Genomic DNA, 26,298 nt, shown 5'->3' with positions numbered 1-26,298 from the left:
TACGTCCAAGTGGCGATATGCTTTGTAAGGGGTGAACATGAGTAAAGAAATAAAAATAAAAAGATGTCATAAAGTTCTAATGTAACTGTATTATCATCTCCCTATCTTTTCTTATGTAGGGAGAGATATATATATAGATAGATAGAGACAGGAAAGAATTAAGTAGACACCATCACAAAAATTAGTTCCTGTTTAATGTTTCTGCTTCCTTCACTGACGGCCAGCACTTGGAGCCATACCAAGCAGTGGTAAAAATATGAAACATTAATAGTTTACACTAATTGATGTTTTTGTTTTTTTATTCCCGATATCAATATATTTATCATCCATCACAATTCAAGTGTGGGTTTAAATAAACATTAGACTACCAAGAGCTTTGGAAGGGTCATATTATAGATTAATCTAAGGGGATTTAATCAATGGAAAATCTCTGCAAACCTTGGGATTCCACTTTCCATTGTTGACCCTGCGTTAGTCCCATGGGGTGTTTTGTCACCTCAATTTTTCTTAAGTCCTCATAATTCCTAGTTGGAAACTTATTTCTTTTCCTCCCTCCTAGTACTCTCCTGACTCAATGAGGGTATAGCACACATGGTATGGCGCAGTTGTATCTCAGTTTTTCTTGGAGGTAGACATTGCTTTGTCCTTCTGGAGTGTTCAGTTAACCCAGCTGATTAGCGTAGGTATGATTTTATGATTTATAGATTTTCATATTTTTCCAATGGAAATGAAAATTTGTAGATATAAGCACATACTATATACCATTAGGCTACTCTGTAATATTTAATATGGAATTAATGTTTTGGTATTTTCTTTATCATAAGTTTTGGTGGGATTATTATTTCATTTACAATTTATTACTCTTTCAGTCTTGTAACTATGAGCTTAGCTAATGTAATATCTTAATTTTTCCTTAGTTTTATAATTTATTTTATTGTATTACTAGCGAGGGGTACCCGGTGTTGCCCAGGTATTTGGGGGAGTTAAAAAAAAAAAAAAGTAAGTATGAGGATCGAACCCGAACCCTTGAGGCAAAGTTGTAAATTAAAGTGTGAAAAAAAAAAACGTGCAAGGTTAACCATTGTCCCACCACGAGATGCTAACGGAAACACGTTTGAATTTATTTAATTACTTGGATTTAGCAGGTGGCCGTTTTAATGAGTTAATGAGGTCAAGATTTCATTTACTGCTGAATGCTTTTTTTTTTCCCACCCCCAAGATGTTATAGAAAAAAGACTAACCCACATGCGGCGAGTGACAAATATTGAATATTTATGTTCCCGAAATCAAGCAAATTAAATAGACAGGCAGGCTTCGTTGTTAACTGTGAGATATTACGATTTATGTGACATAAAAAGTTTTAAAAAGTTGTGAACCGACCGACCGCTTCTCTGAAAGAAGCGTTTTGTAGACACACAGAAAAAGCGAACACACATACATACATCTTCGCTTTTATATTTATAGATTTTATATTGATATCAACAAGATACAAGTTATACAAACTGTTCAACATGAACTCTAGATATATCCTGAACTAGCAGGATATTTTCAAAATAATAACACTATAAATATTTTTGTATTAAGATGTATAAACACCCCATGAGACTAGCCGTATTTGGAACACCAAGGTGACTAATGCAGGGTTAACCGAGTGATTGTCCAATTCATCAGCAAGAGGAAATAATCAATATTATCTTATTTATATTATTTAAACCTATCAGGACTTTCTGACAGCACTATTTTGTAATTACAGGGGTGTCTATTTACTTCCTGTCTGTATGTATGTGTGTAATAAATATATATATATATATATATATATAGAAATTTTTTATTTCCTTATAATATATACCAATCCTTATTTAAGAAGCTCAATGTAATTACAGAGCAATATAGTGAATGAATGACAAAAGTTTATATTTCAAAGTTCATGATGTTGACCATCTTATAATTTATTCTTTTAATTCAGCTGACATTTACAATTCTTGACAGTATCTGTTTCGTAGTGCAAAATCAATCACTTAATTATTATATCTATTAGTGAATCTATTTTGCCCTTAACTCATATATATATATATATATATATATATATACAGTTTCATTTTGAATACAGAAAAAATAAAATCCTCATGACTTCCTGATGTACACAATGAAAACTAAATATAGTAACAATTTTTTTTTTCTAATCTTCTTTTTATTTTTTTATGTCTCCGTGAGGTTTGAGTAAGAAATGGGGTTATAGTCAGCTAATGTACTTCCTAACTTCCGGCATAGCGCTACAGGAAGCAGTAACAAGATGGGAAGGAATACCCAAATCAGGACATAATGCAGGATCATTCACCTTAACCAAGCTCTTTTAAAAAGTAGACTTTCTTAGTTTGGCCACGCTGCACGCCACAACCCAGGAGAGTTCATTCACAAAATAAACATAGATTCCATGAGCAAAGCTTCTTTCTTAGAAGTGCATGCCTGTGGAACTCTCTTCCGTTTGCCTGTTTCCCACCTGACTACAAGTTGGATGTCTTCAAGTCCAACATAAACAAATTCCTGATGAATCCCCCCCCTTAAGTAAGACACTTTATCAAATCTCCATTACTAACGATTACTACGATACTATCCCATTGATTACTGTACACACAATAACCCTTATCCCCGAGTGGCTTCCAGGCCTTGATAAGTGGTGACCTCCATGTAAAAAAAAAAAAAAAAAATAGCTCCAAAACATCTCCAATATTGGCGATTAGACGCCAACAAAGCCATTGTTGGACTTATCTCTCGTCTACAGGTCTACAATGTTTAAACCCTGATCTTGGAACTGGCTTCCTATAAACTATCTTGGCCCTAGCAAACCGTCGTGCATGATCTGCATTCATCTGAGACACAGCGTGTTCTATGTGAAATTTGTTTCAACCCCCCCTGGGTGAATGCCACCTTAAGTCAAGAAGGAAAAGGTCTTGATTAATGAAAAGAATAAGATATTTATCAAGCTCCACCATTGACATGCATTCATTACTAACCAGCACTGTTGGTAAGGGAAGAGTCTATCAGGCATGTGTGTGCAGTGTGATAACGTATGGAAGTGAAACCTGGCCAGTGAGGGTTGAGGACATGTGTTGCATGAAAAGAAATGAGAATGATGTGGTGGTTGTGTAATGTGTGTCTTTAAAGACAAGTTGGGTTTGTATTACTATACACATAGATTCGAAAAAGTTGTCAAAAAAACAAATATCAAATGAATGTTATCAAATGCAGTGCAGTGAATGCAGTTAGGAGATTCAGAGTTCCTATCTATCGCGGTTACTCCCTGACGAAGGCCAGAGGAATAGTTGGCCGAAACGTTGTGAAACAACTAACAAAAGATGAGAATAATTGTCCGCAATAAATAAAATTAATAAATAATACTCATCTCAATGAATTCCAACTAAAAATAGTATTTTGTGTATATTTTTTAATTTTTAACTCATTTTACCAAACTTAACCCAACAAGTTTAGTTCTAATGATCTTAGAGGAAGATTAAATCCTGGCATTATAGTGAGATGTATAGGAAACTTCAATGGAATGGCCATGTGATTGGAAAGGATGAGATTTCTTTGGGTTAGGAAATGTAGAACAGTTGAGGTTGCAGATTTAAATCATATGTGAAAGCCAAGGGAAACAATGGCGGGAATGATAACATATGGATTTGAGAGAAAGAAGGATCAGGAAAGACCTTGTAAACGATAAGTTAGGATTAGACTTAGACCGATTATGATGGTGTAATTGCTGAAAGATAATATTTTTTTTATTTATTTATTTTTTATTACATTTTCACCCCCAAATAAGGCACGTTGCCACTTTGATATAGGGGGCTACTATCAGGTACATAAGCTACAGGGGTACTATGTAGGGAGTTGGGCAGCAAGATGTTGGTTCATGTTACACTTGAACTTCTGCATGTCAGTACAGTTGGGGAAGCAGGGACCCGGAAGGGTATAACCATAATGCCCTCTCTTGTCCGGGGGCTGGGCCACATCCATCGCTAACCTGATTCACGGGAGCATACTTGTGATGTACTCTTGGCCGTGTTCATTGCTCCCGGCTCACAGGACCATAGGTGCAACCCAGCAGGGCTACATTCTTACTTGCCTAGTGGTGGACCCCTCAAGCGTGACCAGACTCTCACTGGTCACTGGAAAATATCTCTCTGCTGCTCAGGGCACGCGAAATGTGCATGACCCTAAGTCCGTGTGGCAACATTGTCGACTTCAGCCGTCACTCTGGCTTCGTGCTGGATCCAGTCTATCTCTTTCATCATTTGGCGTCAAGGCATACCTGAAATAAACTGCATCTTCATTCAGGCCGGCAATCGAGAAACAAAGAAAAACTCTGGGTCATTTTTATAGAAACGGAACAAAATAATTATTCATAAATCCTTAACCCTTATCCCCGAGTGGCTTCTGGGCCTTGATAAGTGGTGACCTCCATGTAAAAAAAAAAAAAAAAAAAAAAAAAATAGAAGGAAAAGGTCTTGATTAATGAAAAGAATAAGATATTTATCAAGATATTTATTTATTTACTTGTTTAAAGAAAGTCGAGTTCTTTGATCCGAGCTTCGTGATGCAGATTGTATAACTTAAGTTCGTGTAGTTAATTTCCCAGCTAAGAACAAGAGCTTTTCAACTTAGCTCTTATGAGGGTTTTGACCCCCCCCCCCAGGCAGGGCGAGAGCGATGTGGACGTCTCGATGCCAGCCAATAAAAAGACCCTAATTCTAAAAAGCTAATAGTTTTTATAAAACTGGCCTCTTCCCCTCCCTGTCATATTGAAGATTACTTTTCTTTTTTTTTTTTCCCTCTGAACCTCTTTTTTTTCTCTATCCCATTATCTTTTAATTTTCTCTTTTCTTGTAAACCTCTTCCTTCTTTTTCGTGACCATACCTCTCCCTAGGTTCAATTTTATTTATGTATCTGTCCAACTAACTTATCACTGGCTTGGTGGCCTGATAGTTAAATACAACAGGTGGACCCAAATGACAACATCTCCCAGACACCAAAACAGACATTTTGTACCCAAGTCATTGTTTCCATAATATTTGAATTGTTCTTTCAGAAAACGATCCTGTATTGTTTTCCTGCCAAACTCAAGAATCTCATTATCATATTTATTTATTTCTTTTTTCCATTGAAATATTTTATTTCTTATGGACATTTTTTGCCTCTTCTTATCGCTACACAAGTACAAAATGGAAATTAAAACCGCTTAAAGAACAATTATTATCTACTATTTCCTTCGTCTTGATAAAGTCCTAGGGACATTTTTCTTTTTTATTGATCAAATATCACACCCCCTCTCCTACCTTCTCTTTCTCTATTTGAAAAGCAAGACAATCTGGTATCACCAGGGATCTTGCTACAAGGGAATTCCAAAGTCTAGCGGTTCTGGGGAAGAAACTACTGGAGTAGAAAGCTCTCTTACATCTAGGGATCTCTACTGTGAAGGGGTGGGATTTAGCTGTTTGCAGGTTTGTCGGGGGGGGGGGTATTTACGTTGAGGAGGTACGAGTGCTTGCCAAAGATCTGAAGCTATGAGGCTTTTAATCAAAAGGGCCTGTTTATAAATATACATAAAACAAAGCATGATAATGTATTATTTTTGTACTGTTTAAACATTGACACAAATGTGGACCTTATAGGGAAATGAGTAGACTTTGATGGTATGGTCTCGTTGAAAGAATGGATGAGAGTTGTTGGGTTAGTACAGGTTGGAACGATAATTTGTCGCTCTAGAAAAGACCACCTGATTCTATTTCTGTTTGATGAAAACCGGTTTTCTTTTTTTGTTGCAGACCATCTACTAGTTGGCCAGTTTTGTACAAATCCCAAGAGTGATAGGAGCCTTCTATCATGTCTGAAAGTGACACAATGTTCAATGAGCAAAATTGGAGATGCACCGCTATACAACTCATGCTCTCTCTCGATCCAAGTTATGACAACAGGACTATTGCTAGCACCCTCAAAATGCAAATCTGGACAGTTCAACGCTTGAGGGTACAGCTCAACTAAGTTTCCAGCTATGGTTATGGTTTTTGGTGTGGTTTTATGTAAGGGCCACATCATGACACCTTACATCTTCAAAATCGGCTTGAAAGTCAACATCAAAGTGATCCTGGATGTGATGAAGAGTGTGATGATCCCCTGATGCAATCAGGTGGTTGCTGGCAAACCCTGGGTATTGCAGCAGGACTCGGTGCTGGCCCACAAGTCCAAAGAGACCCAGACTTGGCTTCAAAAGGAGTGCTATGACTTTGTATCCTTCTCTCACTGGCCCCTCCTGGACCTGAACCCGCTGGACTACTTCGTTTGATCATATGCTAAGCACATCACCAACATGACCTCTCACAACACCAAATCCAGCCTGATCACCGCCATCTGCCGAGTATTTGCTGGGCTCTTGTCAGCGCTTATGTTAAAGGCATGCTCTCAGTTCCAGACCCGTATCGATGCTGTGATTGAGGCTGAAGACGGCTACATTGAATAGATGTCAGCTCTACTACATAATCAAGTTACCTGAATTGATTTTTTTTCAATAAAAGTTTTTAAATAAAGCTGTAGTGTTGTTTTCTCTAGGGCGACACTTTTATCGTTCCACCCTGTATTTGTAGTTGAGGTAGCAGGTTCCGTTCCAAAGATGGAAGGAAGTGATAACATACCTAAGGGATAAATAAAGACTTGGCCAGAGATAGGTTGGTTTAAAAGTTAATTTTTTAAAGTCGTCCACTATGTAAAAGAGACTTTAAATCAATGATGATGAGTCGAAGGTTTCGGAAATCCATGAGGATTTCCTTATCAAATGATTATATTGATGTGGAATAATCTATCATAAATCTCACCTCTGTTTAAATGTATGTCTGCCTAAAAAATTTCGATAGAGGTGACAGATTTTCATGGCATCAGTATCATTTTGAAGCTCGATCCTTTGGACGACAAATATTGAAAAATTGGCTAAAAACATTAATTCCTTCACACTCAACTGGGCACTTTTCTACAGGGAGGGGGGGGGTCGCTTTTTTTTTTTCTAGGTAGCTACCAGGACTTAAGAGTTTTTCACCTGCCATTCTGTTTTTTTTTTTTTCTTGGAAAAAAAAAAAAAAAAAAAAGTTCAACCGTTAGGAATTCCACTTTGGTATACACCCATCATCTTGATTGAAACTGAAATACACAATCAATATAGTTGCACCGAGTACAGTTTTGAGTCCCTGCTAGTTTTATAGCATGACCGTTATACATTAACCGTATTGTTACGTTCCAACCACTCAGACCCACACATTGATCATTCATGTGATGGTACCAGACAAACAAGGACATAAAAAATATGGCTCAGCATTTTTTTTTTCTTTTTGTTAGGTGAATACAAAAAGCATTTATTTCAGTAATTTCCAACACCACACTTCACTGTTTCAAAATATCACTCGCGTGTCTGTCAGAGCACCCTTTTACACACGTGCCTTTTTTATCGCCTACTTGTCTGTTTTTTTCAACCACACAATGCATTTTCTCTTTCACGCATAAGAGTCAAAACACATCCGATCTGAGTCCTGGTTGGTCACTCAGGCAAAGACCCTGGGTTTGAAAGGTCCGTCGGGTTAGGGTTAGGTCCTGTCCAACGAATCACCTCTTCCTCTACATTGTAAAAAAAAAAAAAACAACGCGAAAATCCATACAGCGTGTATTCTATGAGCGAGCAAAACAAAGTCTGGGTGAATTTTAAGTTTAGTCATTTCAACCTTAAGTCTAAGGGTCAGTCTCTTAGTGAAGTAGTGTATTTATTTGCTTCCTCACTGAGTAAATTAGGCACAAGGCCGTTTTTTAATGTGGAGAGATTGGGGAAATGGGGACCAGCGGAGCTGGATAGTGATAATTGGTATGAAGGGTTTCCCCTACATTGACCAATAACTGATTGCTACAAGAGCAATGGTCTTATATGTGGGGTTGCCTTCACATATGGTCTTTGATTGCAGTATGTGCTAGAACAGGGTATTTATTTGCTCTTGTATCTACACACACACACACATATATATATATATATAATAAAAAGGCCATTACTTTTATATCAAAAGTTGAGCCAATTTTTATTTCACAAATTGTCAAGAATGTGAATTTAATAAGGCCCTTTTCTCCATTATCAAATTCCATTAAGTTCTATCGTCCCAAAATAACTCAAAAGGTGTGTGCTTGAAAAGATTTAAAACCTGTTCGCTTAATATATGAATAGGCTGTTACCCAGAGTTTTTTTTTTTTTTTTTTTTTTTTTTTTTTACACACATCTCCAAGGAAGAGGTGAGGAATCGCTTGAAAAATCCCCAATTAGGCAACAGCTTGCTTCGTACCTTTAAAAGATAAATAAAGATCCCTTTAAAGATCAGATACAACACTTGGTATTCCCAAATGTTATTGGGAAATAGCAGAAGCACATTTAGAGCTGCCGTTTGGTTTCTGTTGGTATTTCTTGGAGAGTATTAACAACGATTAACCAACTAAATGTGATACTGGACATCAGTTTTTTTTTGTTTTTGTTTTTTTTTTGTCTTTTTAAAACAGTTGAAAAATTTCTTATATGAAGTTATTCCAGTCAGCCATCGGGCATCTATACATCTGTAATGGAAAAGAATATCAAGCCTTATTGCACTTTGGTGTGATCTTAATCGACGCATCTGAGCGATCAGAAGATCCCATCGGGAACAGAAGAGTGGAGAAATACTGTTCAGGACAAGTTGTCATGAAGAAAAAAACAAAAAAAAAACCCAAGAAACAAGACTTGCAAAATGTGTCAGCATCATGTATGCAAATAGGTTCGTCAACAATTTGTGTTAGAACATTAGCAAGGGAGAAACCATCTCTAGATCATTGGTGGTGTTCGAGTGATCTAGTCATTCAAGGTTGTGAACATTAGTCACCACATACAAACGTCTGTAGAAAGGTAAACAGGCAAGATATGGTCCATTTTCTCAGGGATGTTCTCAAAAATAGTAATTCTATCTCATTATACATACCATAGAGGGCAAAGGTGAATGTGGTGTTGAGTGAGTGCTACGGAGGTGTTTTCAATAAATTTCCAGATTATTTTTGTACAGGCATTTAAAATTGTCATATTGGAATACACCCTCCTAAAATGTGATTGCATTTTTGAAATTCATCAGCTGTGACAATCTGGACGTGAGGACACTTTAGACGAATGATATGCAATAAAATTCAGTTTTAAACTGGGGGGGAAAAAATAAATGCCACAGAAACATATGGAATGCTTCATACTGCTTTTGGACCATCTTGCATGAATCAAGCATCAGTTTTTGAATTGCATAAGAGATTCAAGGAAGGCAGGGAGTCTGGAAAGGATGATGAAAAGAGGAGTAAGGAAGTCAGAACACCTAGAGTTGATTGGCCAAATAAAGAATTTCATTGATAAGGACCATCGTGCATCTATAGAGACAATGAGTGCACAGTTTGATGTCAGTGTGGGAACTGTACATGCAATTATCAGCGAGGAACTGAAGATGTGGAATATTTATCTGAAGATTGTGCCAAGGGTACATTGAAGATCAGAAAGAAAGACGTCATAACCAAGATGGGTATTAAAACAGTTCCTCATCATCCGTATATTCCAGACCTTGCTCTATGACTTATTTTGGTTATTCCCTAAGCTCAAGGAAAACCTTAGAAGGCTGTCGTTATAAAATTGAGATGAAAGAGGCCGTGATGAAGGTCATTGACACGCTCACACAAGAGGACTTTCAGAAGTTGTTGGAACGGTACAAGTGCATCGCAGCCGGAGGAGATTACTTCAAAGGGGGAGTTTCATGTATGTACTAAAAAAAAAAAAAAAAAAAAAAAAAAAAAAAAAGTGCCCATACAAAAAGGTCTGGAAACTTATTGAAGGCACCTCATACATGGAAGCACAGAGTTATCTTGGTTCTTTGGGAATGTCCCTCCTTTATGGAAAACCATAATTTATATAGGCACAAATTCTATGTGCATGGCAATCTGGAGTGCTGCTTTTGAGATCATAGAAATTCCATAGTTGATGAAATTTTTTAGTTTTATAGTTGGATACGTATATTTATTACTTTTTAGGGAGAAAATGGGACGTGGGAAGAGAAAGATGTAGAAATTTTAATAGAAATACGTTAAATTTTTGTCCTGGACAATGCTAGGTAGCCATACTAGTCTGCAAATATAAATTAGTTTGATTTTTCATAAATTAGGTCAATAAGTGAACAAATTTCAAAATTAAAAAAAAAAAAAAACACAACAACTTTCAAAAACAACTTAGATTCTTTAAATATTTATTGCAAAATTGTGTTGCGGTGATTATTTACAATAAGAAAAGAAAAAAAAGAAATGTTTGACAAGATGCAGCATTTAAGCTTAGATTGATTTCGATTAAGAAAAACAAAAGAAATATACAGCAATTAAGATAAATAATTAATAAATTAAATTTTACAGCATCCGAGGAACACAAGTTTTTTAGAGTTGGATTTGAAGCTGGTGGCTTATAAAATCGATGCAACTTTTTATAACTTTGACAGAATAATCCTTTAAAATCAGAAAAATACACCTCAATATCTTATCAATGTTTATCTCAGCACTGTTCCAGTCATCCTGGATTTCTTGCTACTGGAATCAAGCCGTGCCAATTCAGGAGAGGGGTGGTTGAGATTGTGTAACTCTTGCTTCACAATTACATGCACAGCCACCCTCACAGGGGTATCCCTTGTCTCGAGACTGAACGGAGGTGATGATGGGCAACATTAAATAAACAGTTTAGTTTAGCAAACAAACTTTCATTTAGGATGTTGGCAACCTTCACTTAATCCCTACTGTAAGTATCCAACGTCTTTCTAGAAAGAATTCAGACTAGAAAAATATCGGAGAACCAATGCCAACAATGGCATCTTCAGATTCATGATTTTCATCATTATCGTATAACATACATAGTGATTTTAAAAGTAAAAAAAGAAAATTAAAAAAAAATAAATAAAATAAAAAATTTTTTTTTAAAAATGACTTAGGTGCAATCAGCTAGAATTGAAACCAAAACCTAGCTCTCCAGCGTTATTTGTTACCGTTTGAGCTAAGTCCATACGCATATAAAAAACTTGAAATATAATGTTAAAGTATACATCTATATTCTCCTCAGATGATCTGTTAACAGCCATATACAAATCAATTGGAAGATAAGGTGACACTATTTACATTTGAACAGTTGTAATCAGCTTGGTTGTTCCATTCACGTTTTACACATTTATACTGCCAAACCTTCTTCAGGTGTACGGACATGATGTAAACATTTCAAATATGACTGTTCCATTTGGCAGTTGAAATAAAGATTTTCAAGTCAAACGGTTTTAAGAGCCTTTTTTTTTTTTATATAGAAAAAGCTTTAAAAGTTTTAAGTGAAAAAAAAAAAAAAGAAAGCATTCTTTAGTGCAGACCTCCATCAAGGTCTCACTCGAAATAAGGAAAGGACAGGTGTTTGAAGGAGTCAGCTGATTCAACTGTTTTCTCCTCAGGGTCTGATGGAGATCTGCACAAAGTGCATCAGTTTTCTCAAAGATAAAGTGAGGAATAACATTTTCAAAAGTACATTTTTTTTTTTAACATATATACACACACATATATAAAATATTTTGTTCAATAAACAATGTTATTTACAATAACTGTACATAAAATCCATTTTCTTGGATTTTGAACCTTCATGATATGATAATACAAATGTGAGGTTTCTGTCTTATGGGATGTAATTAAAAATAAAGCCCTACACCAAGATCAAATATTTTTCTGGAGTAAAGTTGTTATTTTTTTATTTTTATTCTAACTATATTGTGAAGGTTTGAATTCACATAGAACATCTATACACAAAAAAATGATTATTTTATTCACAAAAAAAAATATAAATAAATAAATTAAATAAACTTTTTTTTTTTTTAAAACTTTTATAACACGAGTTGAGAGCTGAACTACAGAGATCCTCATTGCTTCCCGGTTAACACAAGTTATGTTTGCTAATACAAAGATTAGAGCTGTAGCTCAAATAGTTTGAGGAATTCTTAAGAAATACTGTAGCAACATCTGTGTGAATGAGAGACACAGGCAAAATGGAATTTGACCGAGGCCACTTTAGAATGCAAGTTCTGATCAAGCATACACAAGAGAAGAATGGATAAAACAGAAAACATAACTTAAAATGCCTCATCCTTCGTTTTGTTTCTATGAAGAAAACGTGTTGACTGCTAGTATTATGTTCAAAGTTTTGGTTGACTATTTAGTACCAAGACTTGATACTTATGAAAATATTAGTTGAACAGATGAATAAAAATAAACGGTTCTTATTTAGAAAAAAAAAATAAAAATTTATGATGTACGTACTCGTCACGGAACAGAAATATATTCCAAAATATCACGTAAATTGATCAAGAAGATTTATTTTTATAAAGAAAATAATTTTTACACGATTTAAAGCAATTAATATGAAATCGGTATCATAAAATTTGATTTTTGTTAAAATAAAACTACTTGATCAATTTATTCAAGAAACTTAGTTTAGAATGCTTTCTGACATTTAGGGATCTCTACAGTGAAGGGGTGAGATTTTCCCGCTTGTAGACTTGGTGCACAACTGTTGTGACTGTTAGCACATTCTTTTAAAACAAGGATGTGGCAGGGGTTGAAGCTTTGTTGAATGTGAGCCCTGTTAGATTGGAGGCTGTTTTTTTTTGTTTTTGTGGATCCTATCCAAGAGGAATAGGCTAGTGGTTGATGCACCAGGCCAGATGTGGTGACAATACTTCATGCCTGCACGAATTCTGGCTTTTTAGAGATGCAGAATGCTGTCAGATGTGAATAGTTTTCTAGCATGGTAGAGAGAACCCACCTTTGTTACAGGCTTGGCAAAGTCTTCAATGTATTTGCTCCAATTCATGTTGCCTGTGAATGCTACTTTAACGAACTCTCAGTGTTATTAGTCATGGCAATTGCTGGCAGGTGTCATATGGAAATAAACGATAAAATGCACTTGGGTTTAATATTTTACTGCAGATTCACATGATCATCAATAAGCAATTTTTTTTTTTTTTTTTTTTTTTTTTAATTTTTTACAGAACGTTTTTTGGTGTTTATTCAGATTGCTTTTAATTGCCACCATAAGTACCGAAGAAAATACAGAAAAGTCTGTATGATGTACGTACCAGTCATGGAATGAAGATTAAATATATAAAAAAAAAAATAAAATAAAATCACAATTTTATCAAATATCTTCTTTTTTTATTTAAAAAATATCAAGTTTTACTTATGTTGATAAGAGGAAAAATGTAGTACTGATAAAACAGAAAACCGATTTTCATGTCAATTTTTTTTGATAATGTTGGAAAGATTACTTTAATGTAGGATTTAAAACCAAACAATTTATTAACAGTATTTTAAAATTTATTTTTGCAGAAAATAAAATTTTCAATTTTTTTTTTTTTTTTTTTTTTTTTTTTTTTTTAGAAAGGTGTTATATATGTGAAAAAAAAAAAAAAAAAAAACTGAATTAAAATAGCTTCAGCCTTGACTTATCAGTAAAAAAAAAAAAAAAAAAAAAAACGGCAAGTTTGTTTTTCTAATAAAAAAAAAACAAAAAAAACCAAAAAAAACCTTCACCTTTAGTAATATATCATCTTCATTCTGTGAAAAGTAGGAAGACAAGTTTTTCATCTTTGTTTCAGTGACAATCTGAATAAGCATCCATTATAAAAAAAAAAAATGCAACTTCTGTGAAGCTGCAATAAATCGGGTGCTTTTATTTTAACAAAAAGTTTTTATATAAATTTTTAAATGCATTTCAAATGAAAATACGACTCGCTATATACTCACATGTTATGCCAAAATTTATACAAATTCCCAAAATATAAAAACCGATCTGTTAGATGGGCTAGATATATTTTTAACCTTAAAAAAATTTTTAAAAATCATCCACCATTACCTTCCAAGAAGGTTTAAACATGACAAAATCTTAAGTCAAGGGTTACTTCAGCACTTCCACACTATGTGAACAAAATTTTCTAGTTGATAAATGAAGTTTTCAGATAAAAACAATGGTTTCTGATTTTTTGTCAATTCTAATAAATTACAATATTAGCTTCATAATTAAACAGTCGAAATTACCTGAATATTACTGAATTATTTAAAAAAATCTGTTAGGAGGTGAAAAATTGCGCCCATCTTGTTTAAATCAAAACAGAAAATTACCTCCCTTTTGAACTCTTCCGTGTCTTACATAAGCAAATACGATAGTTTTCTTCAAATTCTATTTTCTTTAATAAATAATTTTTTAGCTTATTGATTTTCGTAATTTTTGGATATAATCATCTTAAAAATGCAAAGAATATGTAGATACCATTGTTTTCATGTGAATTTCAGTTTTACGATTTCCGAAATGTTGTTCTGATATAGTGTAGAAGTGCTTTTACTTCTTGTTTGCCATAATGAACTGACAGGACAATTCGTTCACATTAAAAACAAAACTCAAATTCTATTTTTACTGGATCATTTTTTTTTTTTTTTTTTTTTGTAGTTTTTGGAATTTATACAAATTTCAACAGACACCAGTACATGATGTACTTGCGCGAAATGCTTTGGTTTAAAAGATCAATTCTACACAAGCACCAAAAAAATTTCTAAAAGTATTTACAATCTGTTAATTGCAAAAATCATTTTTTGGGTGGTGGATAGAAGAAATGTGGTAGTGATTTAAAGTTTTCTAGAAAAAAAAAAAAAAAAAAAAAAGACCAGCATAGTTTTCAGAAACTAAAATGAAGGTAAAGACTTTTGGGTGATTCGGAGCAGAAACAGCTAGTACATCAACTTAACGAAACTGGAAGAAATGGGAGTATATATACTCAATATCCATGTCACTATACCCCCCCCACTTCTGTTACATGGGAAATTTATATATAATATATATAATACATAATATATAAGCAACTTTTGTAAAGCTACAATTAATTGCTTTCTTTTTGGTTAGGCAAAATTTATTTAACCAAGTAAAAATATTTCTGAATTTTTAAGTTTGTTAATCGAATAAAAAAAAAAAAAAAAAAAAATTTGATGGGGAGAAAAGGGGTGGGGACATAAATAATTTGTAACCTGAGGCTTAGAGTGAAAATGCAGGTTTTGTGTTTTGGGTAGGGCGCGTAAACAAATGATTGTAGTGTGTAGACGTTTTTTTTGACATATGGGCATAACAAAGTACCCAATCGGTCTTTCAAGACCGAAAAAGCAGTTACAAAAAATAAATTAATTTAAAAAAAAAAAAAAAGGTTGTTCTATGTATATCTCCCAAGCACCATTGACTGCATGAAAGGACCAACCTGCAAAAATGAAGACAAAAAAAACAATCATTTAAAAAATTATACAATAAAAAGTAAGTAATAAATATCACACAATCAAAACAAACATTTTTACTAAAAAGATCACCTCAATGGTTGGATCATTTTACTTTCAGAAAATCATGACAATTCTATGCTTCTAGAAGATTCAGGAACATCCCAAGGTTGTTTGGTTTAGGACATATCGACCCCCCCCCTTTTTTTTTTTTTTTTTTTTTTTTTTAATTTTCATAATTTTTGGATATAATCATTTTAAAAATGCGAGGAATACGTAGATACTGAGAATTTTGGTAGAATCTGCTATGCTTATATTATTGTTTATATCTTTAAATATTTAGAAATATTATTTATTAAATATTTATTCATGGTTGGCTCTTCATGTATATGAAAATTAGGTTCTTCATCGTAGTAAAATTTAAAAATTGAAATATTGGATTTCAAGTGAAACCAATGGTATCTACCAAATTGTCATGTTGCAGTGATAAACATCTCAAAAAATTACAAAAACGATTAAAAAAAAAAAAAAAAAAAAAAAGTAGAAAAAAGGGAGGTAAATATTTTCTGAAAATCTTTGGCCAATTTAGCAAAACTTAAATTTTTGCTAATTGTCTTCAAAAACTTCAATAATCAATTTTCTACTCATCATTTTGTAATTATTGGATATGTGACATGACAATTCAGTATATACCATTGGATTCACTTGAAATTCAAGATTTCCATTTTCAAATTATGCTACAATAACGAAAAAGAACTGAATAGTCTTTGTTTTGGACTTTGCAGAACATTGTTTTGCAAATGGGTATTTCTAAAGGTGGAGTATTGCTGCTACATCTGGGAAGATGCTATCCAGAGCACTGCTTACTGCCTTGAGAGTACAAGATAGACTTTAAAATCTAGCGGTTGAGGAGAAAGATGCACTTTTCGCTAAAGCCTCTTTTTCAAAGAAGTGAGGTTGCTAGTTTTTCTCTGCTCTATTGTTATTCTTATTGGAGCTTCAAATCTATAACGCGGCTAACTACAACCATTATATATATATTTTTTTTTCACAAGGGAGTCACCTCTTTTCAAGGCCCAAAAGCCACTTGAGGATAAGGGCTATTGAGTGCAAGGTGGTAGATATCATGGTGGTAATCGTTAATGGTGTAGAATTTGGATTATTTAAGTGGATGGCTCACCAAGAACTTGTCTACATTGGACTTGAAGGCTACCATATTGTGATCAGCCAGGAAGCAGCCCGATGGAACAGTGTTCCACATGCGAGCAGTTCTAGGAAAGAAACTTTTCATGGAATCTGCATTTAGGCACAAATAGAGAGTGGGGGAAATTATTGATAATGATTGTAGCTAGTTTAGTGTTTTTTTGTGAAAATTTGGCAAGTGGGGGAGGACCATAGATTGGAGCCCATACAAGCACTTGCCATGAAAATGATGATAGAGCAAAGACAGGCTTGCAACGTTTCTTCTGTGGGAAAGAGGTTGCAGGGAATAGAAAAGGGCATCACCTACAAGGTTTTGAACTATCAATGCAAGATAGGGGGCGCCGAGCAGCTCCTGCCCAGATGTGGTAACAGTATTCGATTTTAGGATGTACTTGGCTCTTATACAGATAGAGAATTATAGTTTTACTTTAGTCTTCTTCCATGTACGTCAAACAGAACTTCCATGAACAAAGATTCTTTCCAAGAACTATCTAAGGAATACAATGCTTCCGGGGGGGGGGTGCTTTATCAGACTAATCTATGTCTAATGTAAACAAATTTTTGTTGACCCAATCTCTAAAATAATCAAGTTCTGTCCAGTTTTAAGCATGGTCTCTATGGTGTAGCTTCACCATTCACTGCCAAACTCATTAACTCTTATCTGCAAGTGAACTTTGAACTTTAAGTGATGTTAACTACAACGAAGAAAGAAACGACGACGGAGAAAGAAACGACGGAGAAAAACGACGACGGAGAAAAACGACGACGGAGAAAGAAGAAATAAAAAGAAAAAGGAAAAGCAGCCAACCCAAACTTGAGGATAATTAATGAGATGGGAAAATTGTCAGTTGTGAGATGGAGAACCTTATTAGAAGATGGGAACAATTGGTAGGATGAACACAACTTTAATACAAGAGATCTTCCAAAAGTAATGCCTACTATTTTGTCTTTTTTATTATTCCATCCAAATTGATCAGAGGTGATTGCAAATTGCATGGTTGAAAGTTTCAATTCTATTGCAGATATTGACGGTGGGAGACTAAGAAAGCAACCCGTCATGGACATGCATCAGAAACATGCATCATTCAACTCCTGACAAAATTGCATTGAGAATGGTGATGACCATGTAGAAAAATTTTTTTGGGGGGGGGAGCACAAAAGGTTGCTCATTTTAATGATCCCATTCCTGTCTTCATAACTCTTCAACTTTTAGAGTTAAAAAATAAAAATAGGAGGCTTTATTAGTAGAGACGGTTAACAAATCTTGACATTGAATTCGAAGTCCATAGGATGGAAATATTTTTAAGTGTGGCAAAAATATGCAACTGATGAAGGGTACAACTGTGAAATAAATATTCCAAAAGGTTTATGACAGATAAGATCACTAGATTAGAAATTGAAAAAAAATCTAAATGTAACGTTAGAAATGGGGCCTACATGTTGCATACAGTTTACGTCAAAATGAATATAGGACAAGTAATAACTCAACTTAAAACAAAAAAGGCATTTACTTCCAGGTACTTTCCCAGATAAACCGTGATTGTGCTCCTCTCTAACCTCTGTCCTCTTGAACGTCATTTCAAACGTGCTTTCGAACATGCTCTTGAAATGTCATTTCGAACGTGTTCTTGAACATGCTCTTCTATCTGTGCACACATTTTATTTTTTTTTTTTAGTCTTTCTTTTTCCCTACCAGCTCGTCATTTCGCACACAACATTTGCGCCTGTGCTCTGTTACATGAATATAAGTTGCAAATGGCAGGAACATTCAATTGATGCAATTAAAACCCAACACCACCACAGAGAATGGGCCTCAGATTGGGACTCATTGGTTATAAATGTTCGGAAAGTACATCGGTCAAAACATAAACATCAGCAAAGATGAGGATTAAAAAAAAAAAAAAAAAAAAAAAAAAAAAAAAAAAACCATTGCTCAAGAATAAAGCATCAAAAACAGCTACTGACCTCGTCGACATTTCCCAGAGCATCGGTTATCATCTTTTCAATGTTTCTCATGATTGCAATTTTCTGCGAAGTCGTCAATGGATATGTAATGGATTCTTCAAGGAAATTCTAAAAAAAAAAAAAAAAAATGTAGATAAATACATAATTAAATCGAAATTCCATGGATTCAAAGTACAAATATTTTCTTGGGTTCGACATGGATTCCAAACGCTTCCGATCTGCAACGGCAAACTAGGGACATAGAATCCCTTCAACTGTGCTACGTCAGAAACTTAGTATTGGTAGGATTTTGGATGTCTTGCATGTTTATCGTCTATGATTTGGCCATGTATAATGTTAGAACATTTACTACACTTAAAGGGAACTAAAATTGAATTGTAGGCCATTTTATTTTTAGAAATGGCCTTCCAAACAAAATGGCAGTATCAATCCAGAGAACACTTTGAATTGTAATAGCTTGCAGAAGAAGAATGGCATTTCCGGTAGCTACTCTGAAGAAGTCCTGAGAGGAAGAGCAAAGTTCCTTCTTGTGTGAAGACAAAAAAAAGTATGTGCCAGTATTCTAAAATATCTAGTATGTTTTATAGAGCAATTCCGGTTTCAGACCGTTGTTCCATTTAATTGGTCGGTTCCTATCATATCTAGCTATAAATAGAATCTTTCAAATTTTGTAATTATATAAAGCAAAAATATTGCAAGAGGTTAGAATGCAAGAAATGGAAACATACTAGAGCCTCTCTAATATATATATATATATATATATATACACACACACACAAGCAAAAGTACCCATTGTTGACTGGGTTCAAAAACAGCCTACAGAAAATGGACTCGGATTTATGAAAGTACTAGCAGGGCTACCCGGCGTTGCTCGGGACCGTATAAACAATGAAAAAACAAAAGCAGATATTGAACATATGTTTTATTCTTAGGGGAGAGGAATCTTTCATCTCAAGTTTTAGCGTTACAAACAAACATTTGTCTTCTTTTATATATATAGATAATGACAAGTTTTTTGGGGGCCCCCCCTCGAAGATAAATGATCAGTTGATCAACTTCTAGTGGTCCGTTTGATGTGAAATTTCGATATTTGTCATCCGGGTGATGGGGCTTCGATATGATACCAAATTTGTCAAGTTTGGTTCCGTCTTTCAAAAGTTTTAGCGTTACAAACAAACATACATACACACAGACGTTTGGCTTTTATATATATAGATGATAGGTTATGAAAAGGAAGGGTTGTAAAGAGATAGCTTTGAATTTGGGGGTATCAAAACCAAAGCAAAATATGATGAAAGTAACAATAAAATAGATAAACCCCATAATTTATTATACCATACCTGTTCACACTGAAACACTTATCACAATATTCTGTGGATCTATATTAAAAAAACCTTGTTAAACTTTGTCACATACCTCCATTCTATGGAGGTCAGGCACGAACGAACACCCCATAATTTTATTATACCATATTTCTTCAAACTAAAACATAATTATCAAAGTATACTTACGCAGATAGATATGAAAAGTCTTTAAAGTTTGTGCCTATTTCCATTCTATGGAGGCCAGGCGCGAATGCAGACACCACAATTTTATTATACTATCCCTATTTAAGTTGAAACATACTTATCCAAGTATTCTTATGTACATCTATATCAAAAACACTTGTAAACGTTTTTTAATTTTTTATTTCCATACTTTGTGGACCAGGTGCATATGCAGACCCCCAGAATTTTAATGAACCACTGTTCTGACAGATCAAACATACCCATTCCCGTGTCTCGATACATCCATCATTATATGTAATCAGTTTTTTTAAAATAGTCAACCATATAGGAGCCTATTCGTGACCAGACACACATTCAGCTTATATATATATATATATATATATATATATTACAAATTATGTTTCAAGCTAATTATATCACCTTTTATGCATCCCTGCACAATTAGTGTTATTTTGAAAGTTTAATTTTTTTTTTTTTTTTTTTTACTACTTACTCGAACTTTATACCAAAAGTTGATTGAAATTGTAACTCCATTCTGTGGTAAAGATTCGATTTGGTGCCACCTAAGAAAAAAAAAAAAATTGGTTATTGTTTATTTTACTAGCAAAACCCATAGAAATCTCATAGAATGAGACATTTGATCAAATATTTTTTCTGAATAGCACAAAAATGTTTTTTTAACACAGCAAATACGAGTTTAGCATTTCTATGAAATGCGTCCATTGTATTTTAAATATAGAACTGACCCAAATGAGATAAATTAATAAGTACTAATAAATACTCAAAGTAATATTGTGCTACATAGTTCAATACAAATAAAATCACATTGTAAGAAAATCTTTAATCTACTCCTTCAGTCCAGCACCTCTTGACAGACAATTTTTTTTGTCCTTTTCGAATGGTTCCCTATTATGTAATTTTTGCCGACTGCAGTGTTGCACATGGAAATTACAAGTTTGCCTTCTCACACAATTGCAGTCATCTTATGATTTATTTAATTTATTTAATGCTGAATCCAGGAATTTTGGCAAAAGTTTTGTTTCAAGTTCTTTATGCCTTCGAATATTTTGTTCATGGTATTTGGTTTGTTTTGTAGAAGAAAATTGTTTTTTGTTTTTGAGTTTACAGAACATGATTGAATTTTGCAAAGAGAGAAAGCAAAAAAAAAAATAAATAAAAATAAAATAAAATAAAAGGAGAGGGGAAATTAGAAGACATTAGTAAAATTGAATCTATGCCTTCTATTTGTTTTGAATGTTTTTTTTTTGGTTTTAACTCAATTCAATCAAATGGTAAAGGTAGCTCATATTTTTGTGAAAAAAAAAAAAAAAAAAAAAAAAAAAAAAAAAAAAAAATTTAAGAAACAAGACAGAGATTGGTCAGCCATATTGGATTCTGGATGTATCTCCAAAACAGATATTGACAAAATCTAATATTGAAATACAATGTTTAAAACAGTTTCAGAATTTTAAAATATGCAAATCGGTTAAAATTTTTTTTTTTTTTTTTTTTTTTACAGCATTTGGTGAAAGTTTTTTTTGTTGTATAATTTATTTGTTTTAAGTTTTTTGGTTGTTCGCCACATTGAATGAATACCTATCACTTACAATCCATTTCAATGTCTGTGATGGCTACTTCTAGACAAAAAGTTGTCACCTCATTAATTTTGTGCCAAGCTTTCATGAACAAAGCCTTTCATTTTCTTGCAAGTATAGCATACTAGCAAGTCACTTGGCATATGCTGGTCATAAAATACATATAACTATTATATTTTAATTAGTACAGAAACGGAGACATGTGCATGAGAGTATTATGTTTTTTCTAAGCAGTTCACTTCTTGTAAATAAAAAGAATTACTCGAGCAGAGATCGAAACCAAAACCTAAAGACAATGAACTAAATATGACAACCATTACACCAGCCTGATATGATCTTTACAAAGTGTTTTCTATAAATCTTAATAAAATAATTCATAAAAAAATAAAAAAACGGTCATGTTTGTTGACTGCGCATGTGCAGTCATGAAACAGCTGACCAACAGATAAAAATCCAACGACCCCACGTACCAATTTGCTAATTTTGACCCCTTAGCAGCCCCCCCGCCCCCGATGAGTTCTCCACGTGTCTGAATATCCTATATACCAAATTTCAAGTTTGTAGATCAAAACATTTGTTGAGTATATAGGTTGAGAAGTGTCCTCATCCACATTCTCACTTTTAGATATATAGATAAATACAGCATACGTTGACAAGTTGGGTTTTTTTTTTTTTTTTTTTTTTTTTGACTTTTTTTTGGTCATGTGATCTTAAAATCCAGCTTTGGATAGAAAAGTTTCCTGTAGATTTTTACCAATATTCCTTGAAGCAAGTCATTTTGATAATACTTTGTAAAGTCTGATTTTTTTTTTTTTTTTTTCCAAGGGTTTTATAACTACAAAAAATATCTTCAACTGTATCCGATCTTCTTGCATACATGTAAATGCATGAAAATTATTGGTAGAAGCAAAGTGGGTGAAAAATTCACATTGTATCTGAAATCATAAAAAATTTAATTCTAAAATAATTGTATTGTTGCTTTAATTTATTTGTAGGAGTTGGCTGACTGTAGGCATAACGACAAAAATCCACTCAATCACATAACTTTTGCTCACAAAATGCATGGAAGTGAAAACAATTACTTACCAATAAACAGGAATATACAAGACATCACCAGGTTCCAAAATTGCTTGCATTCCTTCCAAGTCAGCAGATTTAGGGAATTTTTTCAAGTTTAAATTTTCCAAATTCACCTGGATGAAAAAAAGTGTATAGTGGGTACATTATAATTAACCAATGAACTATACATATAAGAGGATATTTAAAAATTAAGTTTAGATCAGATAAAAAATTTTTTTTAAATTCGGCCATAGCCTTTTAAAGCTAAATGCTTCTCATCAGGAAAGGAGAAGAGTCCGGAGTATATATACCCCCCCCCTATAGAAAAAAAAAAAAAACTGGCTTAAGGACATCTATAATATAAATCTCACCTGTGTTTAAATGTATGTATGCCTAAAACTTTCAATAGAGGCAACGGATTTCACAGTATCGCTTTGAAGCTCAACTCTTCAGACAAACAAAAATTGGCTAAAAACATTAATTCCTTCACCTTCAACTGGGAACTTTTTCTACAAGGAGGGGGGCGCTTTTTTCGCTGATATTTTCGAAAGTCATCCTCCCCTTTTTGATTGACTAGCCTTAATTTAAGCCTTCGCCACTTCCAATTTTGCAACGTCACTTTTTTAATGTTCTTTTCCTCCTTCGTGGTATGGGTTTGAGCCTGCCTGCCTACTACCACTTATTTTATTTTTTTTGCTCAACACCTCCAAACACCTGGGCAATGCCAAGCACCCAGGCTAGTTTGCTTAGAAATGAGAGAGAGAGAGAGAAAAAAAAAAAAAAAAAAAAATTGTTTTTTACAGTAATTTTGGTTATCAGGCAAAAATAATCCAGCATTTTTGTGTGTGTGTGTGCGCACTACAAGTAGCAAAGAACTGATATCACATTGCCATTAAAAGGCATTCTTCAAAATTACCATATATGATTTAAAACATTAAAATCAAGTTTCAGAAAGGAAGATTTGTAGAAGACATTGAACACAAATATTTATTCTGGTTGGTTCAAGGCTTTAGAAACAATTCTTAAGCTCATAAAGCTTAATCTGACCCGATTACATACTCTGAAATATGTGCAAGGTCTTTTAGGAATATTTCTGAAATTAGATTTAAACGTCTTTAATTCAGATATGATGGCATAATAGCTGTACTTCATGAGACTGATAAGTTATTGAGCTTATATATATTCACAGAATTGGATTAATTTGCAGAGATAACTCTAAGATGAGTTTTCCTAAGTGATTTGAATTAAATTTATTTTTTTTTTTATATTACTTGTCGTTTTGTTGAAGTAAATAGACACCAGATGCCTTTTTCTTAACTTTATCATTTATGTTCGCTCCAACAGGTTTAATGTTGTCTGGCTGTCCTTATTCTACATCTAAGGATAAGGATTGTGCAGATCCTGAGATTTTTTTTTTTTTTTTTTTCCCCCCATATCTTAGGGCACTCAACTTTTCTTTTTTATTTTTTGCTGTCCAGTCTTAGGTCTCAAAGTGTTGATATGCCCCTTGCTTCTTTAAACAGGTCTAAACCAATGAAGAGTGAAGACAGTTTATCCTTATTAGGAGATAAAGTTTTGGAATGACCAATTTCTCACGTAGAATATCTGACCATAATCCTCTACATCTGGCCTTGCTGTACATTGCAAATTTGCCTAATTATTGCCTCGTCATTTCTCTGGAGTTTACCAAGTGAGGCCCCAACATTCACCGCAATACAACTACATGATTATTACACAGCTATCATAGACCTTACCCTTGATAATACTTGGGACACCAGGATTGGGAAAAGTTCTGAATTTCCAAGCTGTGTTGATTGATGGTTGAACTTTTAGTTCGCAGCCACTTCCATCCCTTAGCATATCTCCTATATCTAGAAAAGTGAAATTGTGTGTGTGTACATTTCCCTACCAAATTACTGTCAGTTTTCAGACTTAAAATTTGACACAAGGGGTATTGAGATTTGGGAAAATCTTTTTAAATCAGTTTTCGGACAAAAATTGTGCTGTTAAGGGGTCTCAAAGTTCAACGATTTGACCGTTGGAAACTCTACCAAACTCCTCCACCAATTTTGTGTCTAAACACTTAAAATTTTAGATGTAGGTTACTTGGACATGGATCAAACTTTTTAATTTGAGCCCAAAATAAATGTTAAGGGATCAAAATTTGGGTTAAATTAACATTTGAAATTTGACATAAAGTATATTCAGACGTAAAGCAAGCTTTTTAATTGGTTTTTAGCCAAAGGTTTGGCTGCCAAGGAGTTAAAGTTCAAAAGATTTGACCTTTGCAGTCTCTAGCAAACTATTCAGCAAATTTTGGTTCTAAACATTTGAAATTTTACATAAAGAGTATTCAGACATGCAAGCTTTTTAATCAGTTTTTGGGCGAAAATTTGGCTGTTAAGAGGTCAAAGTTGAAAGAGTTGACCTTTGCAGACTCCATCAAACTCCTTCGCCAATTTTTGGTCTAAACACTTGAAATTTTAGATGTAGGTTACCGGGACACGAGTCAAACTTTTTAATATATATATATACATATACACACACATAAAGTCATGAACAGTACATAGGGCCTGAGCAAAGTTTGGCTGAACTGCTAGTCTTCTATATAGCAAAACATGTGATCTGGTCTCATGTTCATATTAAAGCATTTCCTTATTACCCCATCCGGGGATGGGTATCCTAACAAATTATATATATATATATATATATATATATATATATATATATATATACACACACACACACACACATTACAATTAATAACATGTGATCAATCCATAAATGATAGAGATTGATAATTCACTCACCTGACTTTGTCGGTCATGTGGATGATGGATTGGATATGGATAAAGACATTCAAATTGTTCGGGTGAAAAAAGCAGACAGCGTTTTCGACCCCGGACTTGGGCTAAGAAGTTCTGTTGCTCATCATAATGAACTGATGTGATATTACCTGTTTAAAAAAAAAAAAAAAAAAAAAAAAAGTGGGAGGTTAATTCATTTAAGAACAAGTGATCTAAAAAGTCATTCTATTACATAATGCTTAACAGTAATGCACTTTTTAATGTGTGTGTGTGTATATATATATATATATATATATATATATATATATATATATATATATATATATATTCCTTCTATGAATGTTTAAATTTTATTTTAATTATATAAATTTGGTGGGTTATTAAATTGATTTGCAAAAAAAAAAAAAAAAAAAAAAAAAAAAAAAAAAAAAAAAAAAAAAAAAAAAAAAAAAAAACGAAATGCAAGTAATAGCTAGTGGAAGTTCCATAGACCCATTCATATTGATGTTGGTATTCATCGCGTAAATAGAAATGCTCTGATATTGTAACTCTTGTTAAAACTGCAAAAGTATTTATCTAAGCTAGCAGGGACGCCTGGCATAGCCCAGTCATAAAGTACACTTAAATATTATATTTTAATTCTTGCAGATTTCGTATAAATTATTATAGAGTTAATGTTCTATCGATTTTTATATATTATAAAGTTGCGATTTCAAAAAATCACAAAAATATATCCATAGGACTTGGGTGCACCAGCTCGAGTTCCT

At 33.6% G+C, this 26,298-nt stretch overlaps 1 protein-coding gene across 1 annotated transcript in view; it reads right to left on the bottom strand.

The window, feature by feature from the left end:
* Positions 1-15,196: 15,196 nt before the first annotated feature.
* The window catches only part of LOC145258195 (hypoxia-inducible factor 1-alpha inhibitor-like), a 49,706-nt gene continuing 38,604 nt past the window's right edge, over positions 15,197-26,298 (bottom strand). The window contains exons 4-8 of the mRNA XM_080116087.1: positions 25,535-25,680; positions 22,752-22,858; positions 20,564-20,633; positions 18,563-18,670; positions 15,197-15,381 (exon numbers count right to left, since the gene is read on the bottom strand). Coding sequence (XP_079972213.1) covers positions 15,337-15,381; positions 18,563-18,670; positions 20,564-20,633; positions 22,752-22,858; positions 25,535-25,680 — 476 coding nt within the window. The 3' untranslated portion in view covers positions 15,197-15,336. The remainder of the gene's footprint in view (positions 15,382-18,562; positions 18,671-20,563; positions 20,634-22,751; positions 22,859-25,534; positions 25,681-26,298) is intronic.

Source organism: Euprymna scolopes, chromosome 33 (assembly GCF_053919585.1).
Source record: "Euprymna scolopes isolate OS-2025 chromosome 33, ASM5391958v1, whole genome shotgun sequence".
NCBI lineage: Eukaryota > Metazoa > Mollusca > Cephalopoda > Sepiida > Sepiolidae > Euprymna > Euprymna scolopes.
This window is presented reverse-complemented; position numbering and strand designations above follow the sequence as displayed.